The 14,402-nt window shown below is 33.8% G+C and overlaps 1 protein-coding gene across 1 annotated transcript in view; it reads left to right on the top strand.

Annotated features, from left to right (window-relative positions):
- The window catches only part of LOC148626230 (neuroendocrine convertase 2-like), a 40,340-nt gene that overhangs the window by 13,502 nt on the left and 12,436 nt on the right, over window positions 1-14,402 (top strand). The window contains exons 7-13 of the mRNA XM_088570060.1: window positions 998-1,083; window positions 3,052-3,224; window positions 4,294-4,423; window positions 6,485-6,585; window positions 8,973-9,073; window positions 10,445-10,548; window positions 12,344-12,461. Of these exons, the coding sequence (XP_088426186.1) occupies window positions 998-1,083; window positions 3,052-3,224; window positions 4,294-4,423; window positions 6,485-6,585; window positions 8,973-9,073; window positions 10,445-10,548; window positions 12,344-12,461 (813 nt within the window). The remainder of the gene's footprint in view (window positions 1-997; window positions 1,084-3,051; window positions 3,225-4,293; window positions 4,424-6,484; window positions 6,586-8,972; window positions 9,074-10,444; window positions 10,549-12,343; window positions 12,462-14,402) is intronic.

The raw sequence follows: 14,402 nt of genomic DNA, 5'->3' as shown, positions 1-14,402 counted from the left end.
AACATATTTGTCCAGTGTGGTGGACGCGTTTTTCAACAAACAATCGGCGGCATTCCATTGGGAACAAATAGCGCTTCTCTACTTGTTGACCATGCTTCCAGTTTGTTGCTCATTTACTGTTGTTACTTTGTATGAATTATTTTGGTTATTCTTTGTTGTGCGTGTCTGTTTTCCGTGTCTGATCTTTGTCCCAGGATTATATCCTTTTTATTTCGGCTAGAATATTGGTTCCCTTGTTGACTTTTCACAGGTACATGCATCAAATCATCTGATTATCTGCACTGAATGATATATTACGGGATCCATTCAGCAAACTTAGGGTTACCTCTTCCTCAGTGTAGCACGATGCACATTTTCTAGCCCACTGAAACACACAGAAACAATGCACATCATCATCTGGCTCACTTACAAACACGCATAACTATACGCACTGAAACACGCAGTTACAATGTGCCACATCATCTTTACAGTGAAAACAGCATGTCAGATCTTAATATTGACGTATATTTAGTTATTTTCACTTTCTTCGGAATATTGCTTTTGACTTTCGAAGTTTTTGTCCATCAATTCGGTATTTTTTTTATTAACCTTTATCGTCTGACCCATCAACTTGTGCATAAACAATGTATCACATAATCTGACCTATGAAATATGCAGAAAAAATATGCCGCATCTCCTGACTTACTGCCTTATGCAGAACTTACGTGCCACATTACCTGTCCAGACTAATCAACCTGTCTGAATATTTTAAACAGTACACAGTTATTGTTTGATTCTAATATGACGTGCTTCAAAACTCTTTAGAACACAGCCGTTTTAAAAAAACCCGTCACAACTTAACCCCTTTTTGACTACAAAAGTTTGGTTTATCAAAATTAGAAACACAATTAAATTCACATGAAGGGGCTTTAAAAAGTGCCTGGTTAAGAAAGATTTTCGAATTACTCAGGGTCCAATTTAGACATTTTCCCTGTGACATAAGTGTGTTCTGTTGCAGACATGGGACTAGGGTAGCTGGTATTATTGCCGGAAAAAAGAATGATATTGGCGTCATTGGTATAGCTTATGGAGCTACGATAGCAGGTGATTTTAATTTTTACTTTTTATGTTTTTATTTCATACTATTGATACTTATGTGATTCACACATGATTTTGTTGTGTTTTGAATGATTATTCCGCTAATACGGGCTATTATGAAATTCTCAACTTTGTTGCTGTTCAAAACACGTGGACGTCATGTATTCCAATCAAGATTTTTTTCTGTTTCTAGATTGGAATTATAAGTAATGAACGCACTTTGCCTGAATTTTTCAGGGCATGTACTCTGCATAATTCAATCACAACCTGAGCATAAATTGGACAGTGTTCATAATAAGATTAAAACATTTTAAAGTACCATTCTTTGTTAGAATCGGGCAATGAGTGGCACATCATTTATCTCAATTTGGTCTTTTTTGCCTCGGGTATATTCAAATCAATCTAGAAAACAACTGAAAGGCTATTTAAATTTATCCTGAAGCATTGGTGACGTAGATATTTGTTGACTGCTTATATAAAGAAAAACTTAGGGAAAATTTTCTCGCCAATTTTTCGTATTGCACTTCATCTAAATTTGAACTATCAATATTTTAAAAAGACAAACTTTACAAACACCTTGATAGTAATTTCTTGAGTTTATGAGGTATAAATACTTGGGTAATGCAGTAAAATTTCTGTTTATTTTTACTTCATGTGCCACACCTTATACACATTTTGCCTGATTCTTAGACGGAGAAGTACTCTTAAAGTACAATACTCATCGTATTGAGTCAAACTGATTTTCACTTGGCATCTAGTAATTCATAATTTGATTTTTTGTTGTTTTTTACGGGAGTTCATATTACTAGTGCTTTCGCCATTTTGTGCATGTGATTATCTTGTTACCTTATCTGTAATTGTATTTCATCATATAGATAGTAATGATTTATCGAAAGTTTCCCGTATTATGAATTCCGATAATTTTCATTGTAGAATAAATTCTATAATTTCACTGTCGGACATTCTCCCACTAAATGCCAGAACAGGACTATCAACCCGCCAATCACAAAATGTTGTAATTATCCATTAATTATGGAGAAAATCTGTATAATAAATATAATAGGTATAATATACGCCACGCCTTTTTTACGATTTCACATAATATTTAAAAATGAATCTGCAGGATGAGTTTGTTTAAATATGTAAATAGGCAAGGTATTATAATGACTAATAATGAATTCACAGAAGACGTAAGCTTAAGATAAATTCAAAAGTACACATGTAGATTCTCTTTTTGAAATTATTGTATTTTAATATTGTGTAAAAAATAATGTTGCTGCACTAACGAGTACCTCGACGAAAGCACCCGATATTGATCCTTGTGAAAGATTTAATAGTTCAATATGGATTTGCAGGTTGTCCATTTAATGGGAAAGTGGGGAGTACTCGATCATTAAACCCATTGAATTTTGTTTAAACCATAACCTACTTATCTAGAAAATGATTTATTTTCTGTGACATCAAAACATAGTGTAACATCAAATCGTCATGTTAGATTATGATTTTTAAAAGAATAGCTTTAAGGAGGTAGGCCTAGGTTAAGGGACACAACTCTTACAAATCATTGGAACGTTTGTACTCACCATTTTGCACCAATCACATTTAAGAATCAAAGTAACTTGGAGTGATTTCATTCTGTTTTAAAGGAAAGCTTGGGAGGCTTTAGTGAAATTGAATATGATACAAACATATCATTGGTTTCAAGAGTTATGTCCCTTACGCTAGGTCTACCTCCTTAAGTTGTTTATTTGATTAAAAGATCAAAGGAAAATTCCATATTTATGTTACAATTAATTAATAATCGTGAATAACCCAAAATAAATCGAGAGCGAGACTTCCCAAATTCTAAAAACATACCCACATAAATGCTTGTTTGTCGCTGTCCTCGCAGTCGTTCATCATTTCTTTTTAGATACATTGATATTACAATCGATATATTTGCTCAATATGTGTTCAGTTTCTTTTTCTATTTAGATATAAGATTTGGCGGGAAAAATGTTGTCGATAGTTTTGATGCTGATCATCTGCACAATGATTCTGATATTATTGATGTATACAGCTGTAGTTTCTCGAATTTCCACACCGGAGCGAAGTCTTACCCACTGAAACCAGACCAAGAGCAGGCTTTAAGAATTGGAACATTAGAGGTGGTCTTACTCATAAATATCCACTAATTTTGGAGGGGAGGGTGCTATTTGTTCATATTTGCCCAAATTTAGATAAAATCCAACAAAAGGGGGATCCGTCCCGGAAATGTATATGGAATGAATATGCAAATTTACAGTGCAGTTTATGGTGTATAAATTTTTTGAGAAGGTAAGGGTGTTCGTACCTGATAAATATCGTTACTCTAGTGTACAATCGCTATCCCCATGTTTGCTCATCATTCTTTTTTAGGGGAAGGGGGTGGTTAACCGGTTATATAATGGTTTACGTAGTGCATCACTTCGGATGGTGACGCGGGTTTTGTTCTAAGACAATGAGTTCGTATCTTATACATAATGATTTAGATACTAACGAATCATGTATCAAGAGAAAGCATATGATTTCGATATGCTAACAGAGCTGCAAAAGAAATAACAAGTACTAAAAAGATAGCCGACGGAGCAAAATTTGTTCTATTTACTTATAATTTTCATCAGGAAATAACACATGACACGCAATTTCAATTTCCGATACATTTTTTTCGAATTCCACTAAGTATTTGGTCAATCCGGAAACAGAATTTTGATCAGATGACTTGCGTTTCCACGGCAGCGCGTCTTTAAGGTCAAAGGGTAAAAAACGAAATTATACCGACTGCATCGAAAAAAAAAGATATTTACCCCAAAATCGTGCCCAGGCATATATTGTTCATGTAACTCGAGCTCCACGTAAAATTCACATAAACTTCACATGAAATAAATGTAAATTGTCATGAGAAATTCACTTAACGTGGACTCCATTTGAAAAGTTCACATGAAATTCACATATAAACTCGATTCTCATGAATGTCACGTGAACTCAGAACTTGTATTAGCTCGATTTACTGTAGATGAAAATCACATAAAATCTGTGTGAAAATCATATGAAATAATGTTTCCTGTGTATTTTTATGTACATACTTTTTGTAAATATTTTCTTCGAGAAATATCATTAAAGTGATAAATGCTTAATTCATATTTTTTACCTCAACAGTAAAGAGATGTAATGTTTCATGTCCGCTACATTTTTTAGGGAAGAAACCAATTGGGTTCTGTGTATGTATTTGCCTCTGGAAACACTGGTGGTGATGAAGATAATTTGTTTCGTGATAGTTGTGCCTATGACAGACTGATCTCCAACAGATATGTTATTGCTGTTGCTGGTATGAATAATAGACCCTTTCGTGTTAAGGGAACAACCATTTGAGTTTTATGGGTTAGGGTGAAATTTGAAATAAAAAGGCAGGATTGAAATTTTCACGAAATAAAAAAAGCAGGACACGCCACAATACTCAGGATCTATCGTCGTCCTAATATTTTTTGTTATACATTTCTTATCGCTTTGTGCTAAAGAGAAAAACGCAGGATAGAACATTTCATCTTTGCCCCCCCCCTAAAAATTAAATGGTTGCTCCCTATTTATGTACGTTGATGTCTAGATCAAGCAGTCTGGATAGTTAATACTATAACAATACAGTTGAAAACGATAGCACTTTAATATAGCATTATAAAGCTAGGACATCGTTGCTTCTAGCAGGTAATTGAGTTAATAATTCGACTGTCTTTATGGATATAAACTACTATAATCACCAGAAATCTTTCGTAACACAGTTTTAGCCAAACATTTGCACGATGTGAGGGACGCTGACTATCAGCTGACCATTCCTATACTTGGTTTAATTTTTGTTTTCGTGCTAACACATATACTTAATACTGTTAGACTCGGTTTGCACTCATATGTGGTATTTGTAATTCATGACGGACTGAGTAGTTTCTTAACGCCATTGGCTATCATTTGGGTATCTCACGGACGATGTAAAGCATCGAAGCGTTTACACAGTCCCCGCGCATGGTCATACCCGTAAATGTGGGTCATAGTGTATTCGGGAAAATTATAGTAGTCATGTGATCACATTCATTCATTCAATTTATTAAATGCATTACCAGGTGATTTAATGTTGATCCTTGACCTTAGTGATCCAATTTGTGATCTGCATGCTTATATTGTACAGCATTTACTGAATCTTTGTTCCAACAAAATACTTTTCGGGATAAAATCAACACTTTCAAGTGCATGTAAGACAGATAGGTAAGTTAACTTGGTTCATGCCAGTCGATTGATGAGAAATCTCCAAGGCCGAAAAAAAAAGTTATGTTTCCGATCACCATTCTGAACTTTTGTAGGGTCGGTAGGTACGGATGTATTTTTATTTAGAATTTTTGAAATGAAATAAGTCGTTATAGTGACACCAAACTCAGAATACAATGAAAACCAAATATGCAAAGACTAAACAACTGATAATTTTGGACTTAGTCCACGGCCAAATCTCGTTCGGCGCTTGAGATATTTTTTGATTTGATGGCGGTGGTCAAAACAAAAAATATCTCAAGTGCCGAATCCCAAAAGGGATTATCCACGACCAAAAGCACACTCGCATCATGTCTGTTTACAATCAATTCTGAATATAAACAACCAATATTTTTAACTCTTTGTTTTCCATCTAGGATAGAAAAAAAACATATTTGGCGTTATTAATTGTAAAAGGAAAAATAAATTTCTGTTTAAAATGAGCACAAAATCATGTTTGAATCATATTCCCTTAGGTATACTTAATGTGCCAAATTATTTAAGGTATGACTGTTATATTTTTCGGTCTATGAAGAAATAACATGAATCACGTGGTGCACACTTGAAAATATGCACCACTTGATTGAAGTTATTTCAAATAGACCGGAAAAATATAACAGTCATTCTTTATACAGTAAAACTTCCCAATTTATGGTATATGGGGGGATGGGGAATGGGGATGGTGGATGGGGATATTGTATGGGGGGATGGGGGAATTTGTTTTAAGAGTATTTATTGACATGAAAACTATATTTAACTAAATTCAAAATATCAGTTTAAATGTTGAAGAATTTATAAATATAAACTTAAATTTGATAATAAATATTTGATAAGAAATACGCAATGAGGATTTTTCTATAGGAAATGGGGAATGGGGGATAGTATATGGTGTAAGTGGGAAGTTTATACCATCTAAGAGCTGTATTTTGATTTTAGTTTGAAAAATTATGGAGTAAATCAGTAAAAAGGTTGATGACCTTTGTCACATTACAAAATTTAGTCTATGAGATGATGGACGAAATATTTTATCCAATCAGAATCCGTGTTACTTTTGAAATTAAATTATAAACTCGTGTTCATTAAATATAATTCCAAGGTGTCCAACATAATCTGATGAAAATGCCTTCCGGTGAAGAATGCAGTGCAATGATGGTAGCGGCATTTACTGCTAGACCTGGATCCAGATACCATCGACTAGTAAGTATTGTGTACAGTGAAACTTGTTTTAATCGAACCCTGAAAAAAAAAATCTAAACGAGACACATTTTTAAAAGGCCAATTATATCAATTTAGATATGTTTTGAACTTTGGCAAACCCGACACCTGTCTAAATCGAACCAATATTTGCGATGGTGATGTGGTGGTAGCGTGCTTTCCTCGAGTGCGTGAGATCATGGATTTCATCCCCGATCAGGTCGTACTTCGGACTATTGGTTTTAAAATTTGGAGTCAGTTTCACGCGGCGTATAGTAAGTATATTGAGTTAGAACAGGAATCATGATAAGGTGACCAGTTGATGTAATATGTAGGTTGTTGTTTCTGTTTGCTAGCACAGAAAAAAAAAATCAGGCACGGCGGGTAAAAAAACAAAGTTCAAAAGGGGTTCGATTTAGACAGAATTCATGACATTAGGGGATTGCGATACAGAAAAGATTTACATTCGATTTTTATTTGATAATTCGTGGTGAAGTCAATTTCAACATGTCCATCTCAGATTCATAGAAAGGCATCATCATTAAAAATATCATACTAGTTTTATTAGTTAACATGAACTGTTAGGTTGAATCATTAACTCTGCCTTTTTATAAATGAACGTGATTTATCGTTGGTCTGGCGGTAGCGTGCCATTCTCGAGGGCATGAGATTGTTTGTTCAATCCCCGACCGGGGCACATAAAAGATTTTTGAGCTGGTAGCCACTGTTGCTTAACCAATTACGCGGCTGTAGTATGCAAATGTTTCTTCTATGTGCTAGTACATTTAACATCCGACTCGGCCTGAAAAACAGGATATGCGAACCTATTAGATATCTGCCACAGAACGTTAAACTAAAAGAATTTAATTTGATCTGTAACAAGCTTTCTGATTGGTTGGTATAACCTATCTTGGTACTATGACGTCATTAACATCGATTGGTCCGCATTCCGTGTTGAAAATAATCTCATACAAAATAGCGTATTGATTGCGAACCAATTAGTAATATAGTATTATTGAGTAAGGTTTCCCATTTTGACTCAGTTATTGGTCCGAGACAAGCCATGTTGGCCTGAGGCGTAGGCTAGCCGTAGTCCAATATTGCTTGACGAGGATCAATAACTCAGTCAATATGGAAAACCTTACGCAATTTTACCATTGTTGTCTAACTAGTCCACTGCGTCATATTGACCTTGGCCAATATGGATTTTTACCTGGCCAATATGACGTATTGGACGGCTAAATCCTGTATTGGCGCACTTTTGTATTTTGTATTGTATTGGCAGTTTTAATTTTATTTAGGCTAATATTCGAACATTAGTCAATAATATATGGAATTTCACTTAATAGAAATTGAATAATAATGAATGTTTCTAATTTTTGAAAAGGTTATACAAAAGAAACTGGTTTGACCAGTTTACACTTTTTATAGACCACTTTTTATATAACTGAAGACTGCCGCAAACAAGGTTATTTCGTATAACCTGTTAAAAATTAAAAACATTCCTTAAATCATATAAATAAACGCATATCTTATAAAATGACATCGTCCAGTCGATTATTGCGTAATGACGACTTGGGTTAACATAAAAGATGTCGGATTTTTTTTGTAAACCTCAGTGAAACCCGACAAGCCAATACATGAAGAAAAAAAACGAATAACTGTCTATATAAATTTGTTTTATTTTGATCCCTGGTATAAATCGAACACCTGTTTGATTCGAACAATAGGGTTCGGTGAAGATAGATTACACTGTATTAATAACCATTTCAAAATTAAGTGAATCCTATTTAAACCGAATCCTGGAAACCCGAATAACTGTCCAAACTAATTTTTTTTAAAGTGTCTTTAAATTAATATTTGTTTTGAAACTTGATAAACCGAACACATTGCTTAACCGAATTAATTTCTAAGTCCCAAAAAATTTGTTTTAGACAGCGTTCAGTACCTTATTAAATTAAGTTTTGAGTCCGATAGTAATATGTTTATTTCTTACTACATGTTTTTACTTTCGTTTTTTTTCCTCTCACCATCATATTTTTTTTTACACTTTAGCGTCACTTTTGAGTCGTAATGATAGCAATTTTTTTACCCGTCGACAAAGAAATATTTTGATATTATAGTGTTAATGCTATGTATGTTATGGCTTTAGTGTCTTTTATTCAACAAACTCTAAAATCGGAACGAAGAAGCGGGAGTCACTTGCATTGATCCCCTTTTCAATCTACATGTTAAAACATTTTTGGAGAAGAAATTTCACAACAATAAATGAAGTTGGTCAATTAATAGAAACTATGTGGAATATTTGTTTTGATAACCAAGCACTTCTAAAGTATCAGAATCTATTATCTAAACCTATGACTTTAACATGATTTCTTTTGGTGTTTCAGTGGACCACTGACATACGTAATAACTACACGCGTAATTTTGGCCAGAGTTCTGCCGCTGCTCCGATGGTATCAGGGGCCGTTTCTCTAGCTCTCCAAGCAAAGTAAGTGCATGAAGTATGTCCCTGTAAGGAGCAGGTATTTAGTTAGCAGAGTAAGTGTATGAAGTATAAGTCCCTGTAAAAAGTAGGCATTTAGTTAAATACGGTAGACCAAAAAAAACAAAAAACAAAAAAACAAACAAAACAACTTTGACAGTGTTTTTTTCCTATTTCCTGTCTAAGAATTCCAACGAAACGATACTCAAGGGAAAAATAATAAACCTAACAACTCGACAGATTTTGTTAGGTTAGACCACACCGCATGTGCTTGCGACCAATATTAAATATTCAGCCGGACTAGTATACGAACACTGGCCGGGCTTCATTTTTGATAGTGGGTGCAACTCCTGTTGAAAGATAGAATCAACTGTGATGGATTTTTATTAATGTTTTAGTGATGCACACTGTATATCCTTTTTATCGTATTTCCTTGTTAGTCTAAAATAAATCAAATCAAAAGATATATCTTGTCATCACATTGGGGATGAGTAAAAGAAAATAGTGAGGATTTTATTTTTTTTTCCGACGCAGTCGGTATAGTTTAGCTTTTCACCCTTTGACCTTAAGGACGCTCTTCTATGGAAACGAATGTCACCTGATCACAATTCTGTTTCCCAATTGGCCAAATACTGATTACTTAATGGCGTTCGAAAAAATCTATTGAAAATTAAAATTGCGTGCCATCTTTTATTTCCCAATTGAAATGTAGAAAATTATAAGTAAAAGGAACAAATTTTACTGCGTCGGCTATCTTTATTTTTAAAGATAGAACTTGTTTTATAATGATGTCGGTAAATGATTAAATTAAGGAAAGGAAAACGTTTCAATTTCTTTTTCCCTTAAATTCACAAGGAAACTAACTATGTTGCAAGTTAAGACGGGCATTAAATAGAATTAAAAAAACACTATCCTTGTTATTTACGATGCGAAGTATCTTTCTCATTTCGTGCGGTTAAGTTTAAATGCTGTACCAATAGCATATTTCTAATACTTGTTTTTGTGTTCCCAAATCTTAAGTTCATAATGTGGTATTATGATTTTTTGTCTGCATTAGGCTGGAGGAATGGAGAGGGTTGAGGCTCCATCAAGCTGGTTCATCTTTGCGTCAGCTTCATGTCGGGAATCTCTAGCATTTGCTGTTCTCATATGATTTTGAATTTTGGGGGGTTCACATGCTTAGGATTAGTGTGAAACCCATTTTACTGAAATAGTATAAACCAGACTGACTCCGGGTATGGGTAGTTTTTCGCCGTTTATTCTGAGTCCATATGTTGACTTTGATTCTTTTTTTTTCATTTCTAATAGTTTTTTTTTGTCTTTATGCATTCATTTTGTTCACGTTCTCTTTAATATGTTTTTTTTTGTATTTTTTAGTCCTCGCTTAACATATCGAGACGTAATGCATCTTTTGGTTAAAACATCGCGAAGTCACATCTTCGATCAAACCTACTATATGACCAATGCTGCCAATCTAACAGGTAAGAAATGATATAGTCAAAAGAATAAGTTGGACATGGAGTCAATTCGTCACGTAGAATATATAGTAAAAAGGTAATGAGAACATTTAGTCAACAGCTCATGTAGGATATATAGTCATGAACAATTTGACAGAAGCTCATGAACATTTAGTCAACATCATCACATGCAGTTAAAAGTTAATGTAGGACATTAACCCACAAAAATATAGGTTTTACTGAAAAAGCTTACGTGGGGCATGTCTGCATTAATGTAAGTCATACTGGTATTAGCTAAGAAATTTACGCAAAATTGTATATCAATGTTTTATGTAGGATACGAAGCATGAAAAGGACATCTAAGTCATAAGGTTATGTGCGGCATCGTGTCAATTTGGACTACAATTAAATGCTTAAAAAGGATAAATACCATTTTAACGCTCTTGACATAAAAACATATTTATCCAATATGTATATATATCATTCTTATACAGCAACAGTTAGTCATACTCTTATATAGGACATGCAGTCAAAAGATATTTAAGACCGATAAAAACTTCTGTAGAACTTACAGTGGACAAAATTTGTAGGACATGCATTGAATTGCATATGTAGGGCATACAATCAAAAACTTATATAGGACATCCATTGAATAGCTTATGTAGGGCATACAGTCAAAAACTTATATAGGACATCCATTGAATAGCTTATGTAGGGCATACAGTCAAAAACTTATATAGGACATCCATTGAATAGCTTATGTAGGACATACAATCAAAAACTTATATAGGACATCCATTGAATAGCTTATGTAGGACATACAGTCAAAAACTTATCTAGGACACGCATTGAAAAGCATATATAGCGCATACAGTCAAAAATTTTTATAGGATACGCATTGAATAGCTTATATAGGACGTACAGTCAAAAACCTGTATAGGACACGCATTCAATAGCTTATGTAGGACATACAATGAAAAACCTATCTAGGACATCCATTGAATAGCTTATGTAGGACATAAAGTCAAAAACTTATGTAGGACACGCATTGAATAGCTTGTGTAGGACATACAATCAAAAACCTATATAGGACACGCAATCAAAAACTTATATAGGACAAGCATTGAATACCTTATATACAACATACAATCAAATACGTTAGTAAGATATTCACTAAGTCAAAAACCTATGTTGAACTTATGTACTGACAAAAGGTTATGTAGGACTTACATTCAAAGAGTTATGTTTGGCTTGTGTAGGACATACAGTCAAAGACTCATTTTGAGCTTATGTAGGACTTACATTTAAAGACTTATGTTGAGCTCATGTAGGACATACAAGCCAAAACTTCAGTAGGACGTACACTCAGTCAGTCTTATTTATGGCGCACAGTAAAATTGCTTATGTAGGACTTGCAGTCCAAAACTTACATAAGACATAAAATCAATTATAGAGGACATGTAGTCAAAATCTAGTGAACGACTTACGGTCTAAAGCTCATAAGGAGATATGACCAACAGGAGTATAAGTAATACAGTTAAACCTGTCTAAATCGACCGCATTTGGACTCTGGAATTGGTTTGGATAAGACAGGTGTCCGATTTTCGAAGGTAATATATACATTTAAACCGATACATTTGGTACAAATTGGAATTAAAGTATGAGAATATTCTCAATTTCCATAATAACTTAAATGAAAGTCTGTGATTTTATTACCCAAACACCCGAGTGCATTCTAAGCATAGACAGTTCATCAAATTATATGGTACCAATACTAATATCAATAATCTGATTCATAATGATTTGATATATTTTATAGTGTCTTCGACTTTTGGATTTGGTCTTCTTAATATTGGGAAACTGGTGAGAAGGAGTATGGAATGGAAAAACGTACCATCCTTGCAAAGTTGTGAGACACTTAAGTCATTCAACATGCCGTAAGTAGAAATAGTTTTGTAATTTTGTTCTTGCTTTTAATATTGTTGAAACAAAAATTACTTAACTGTTACAATCTTTTTAATAAATGCCAAAGTTAATGCTTGCGCTATACTTTTCGTTGTGAGTCTGATTCATCCAAATATGATCGTAACACTTTGTCTGGTCTTTGTCCCTGGATTACATTCTTTTGATTATAGCTATAACCTTGGTTCCCTTGATTACTCTTTCATATAAAAGAAATGGTCGCTTACTTCGTTCTGATTGCAGTTCGATGAAATGTACTTTAAATTGTTTTGCGCTATGTAATTTGAGTACATGTACAAGCATTCAGTATACCAAACGTTTTTATTGGCCCATTAGCTATTGTAGTAAGAAAATTGTTCATTAAATTGCATGTCATATGTACCGGTTGGTAGTCCCCAAAAATTACGGACCGAAGCGTAGCCGAGGACGATTTAATTTTTTTTAGCAATCAATGGGTCCATTCTTTGCAACTGATCCGATGAATCATGAACTATTTGTTATATAATACTTTTATTGACCGGCAGAAATATCTAAGAAAGCAAACAAATAACAGTCTTAAAGTTTAAAGTATAAACGTTAATAAATATCTTCTTGGTAGAATAGATCGCCGATGACGATGAATCTTGGAAGTCATGAGATATTTAAAGCCGCTGTTAGTAATTCGTTCTTTCCGTATTTCCAAAAAAAAAAATTAATATTTACAACGGGACCAGCGCTTTCACCACTACTAGAACACTACTGATGATTCAAAATTTCAATTTAAATGTCGCTTTTGTTTTCTTTTCTTTTTTTCCTTTGACGTTTCATTTCGTTTTTAATTTTGTTTCTCAATGTGTAATTTTGCCAACCTATTTTTAGCTTTAAACGTAGCCAATCATGTGGAACCCATAAATATATATTAAAGGCAATAATAAAATATAGTTCAAACTTCTATATACGTATTTGAATTTTTCTTTGGCAATCCATCAAGTAAAATATAATTTCAATCGTATACTGTAAAAACGGGCAATGTATATATACGAAATAATCAATCTGATACATTTTAATATTTATCCGCCAGATCTCTTTCGCCATGGAAGTACTTTTAAGGTGGTTATCAATCGGAAGTCCCTGTGATTGACATCAAATGGTTTTAAGACTCAGAAGTCACATGACTTCCGAGTAAAAAGATTAATAAACCTCTGCCTTGCTAATTGAACAAAACATGAGCTAATTAAGTGTCAGTGTCTGTAAGAATCAGGCAGTGGATAAAACATGGTATGAAGAACCCCACCATTTTGAGAGTTTAATTTGACTGTCTGCACCTTCAGAATCAAGGAAACGAGACAAAATTGTCCATGTCATTTTTGGTCAACTGAGTTATGAGTTCATTGAAATGCACTGAAAATGAACATTTCAAGGGCAGATAATGCTTTCTAAAACCTCATTGTTTTAACATTCTATTGACAAATTTCTGAGCAAATCCAGTGATGCAGAGGTCAAATAGTGGTCTTTTCAAATAGAGAAAATATCCTTGAGTGAAATTAAGTTGTCAGATCGGTGGGGTTTTGACATGGATGTTCAGATTTTTCCTATTTTGTCTGATTATTACAAATACTTACACTCAAGAGTTAGGAATGTATAACAAAACCACCTTAAACGGATCTATTGTCCAACACGAATATACTTGAAAAATCCCTGGCATCGTGTTATCGTTGTCATCTAACGAATAACCCTATTTAAGATCAAACATAAGATAGCGCAGTTTTAAATCTCATCCGTTTTTTTTCACCATTTCAAACTTTTTTTGTATTCCTTTTGTCCATTTAGTGCGGGCTATTTTTTTCTTCTAAAGGTTACAGACCACCAATTCAACCAATGAGCATTTGGAACGTACGCAAAAATAGTCCTACGCAGAAATTACCCCTGTTCCTCAT

The sequence above is a fragment of the Perna viridis genome, chromosome 2 (genome assembly GCF_037379345.1).
Source record: "Perna viridis isolate PV_CMFRI_1.1 ecotype Kerala chromosome 2, ASM3737934v1, whole genome shotgun sequence".
Lineage (NCBI taxonomy): Eukaryota > Metazoa > Mollusca > Bivalvia > Mytilida > Mytilidae > Perna > Perna viridis.
This window is presented reverse-complemented; position numbering and strand designations above follow the sequence as displayed.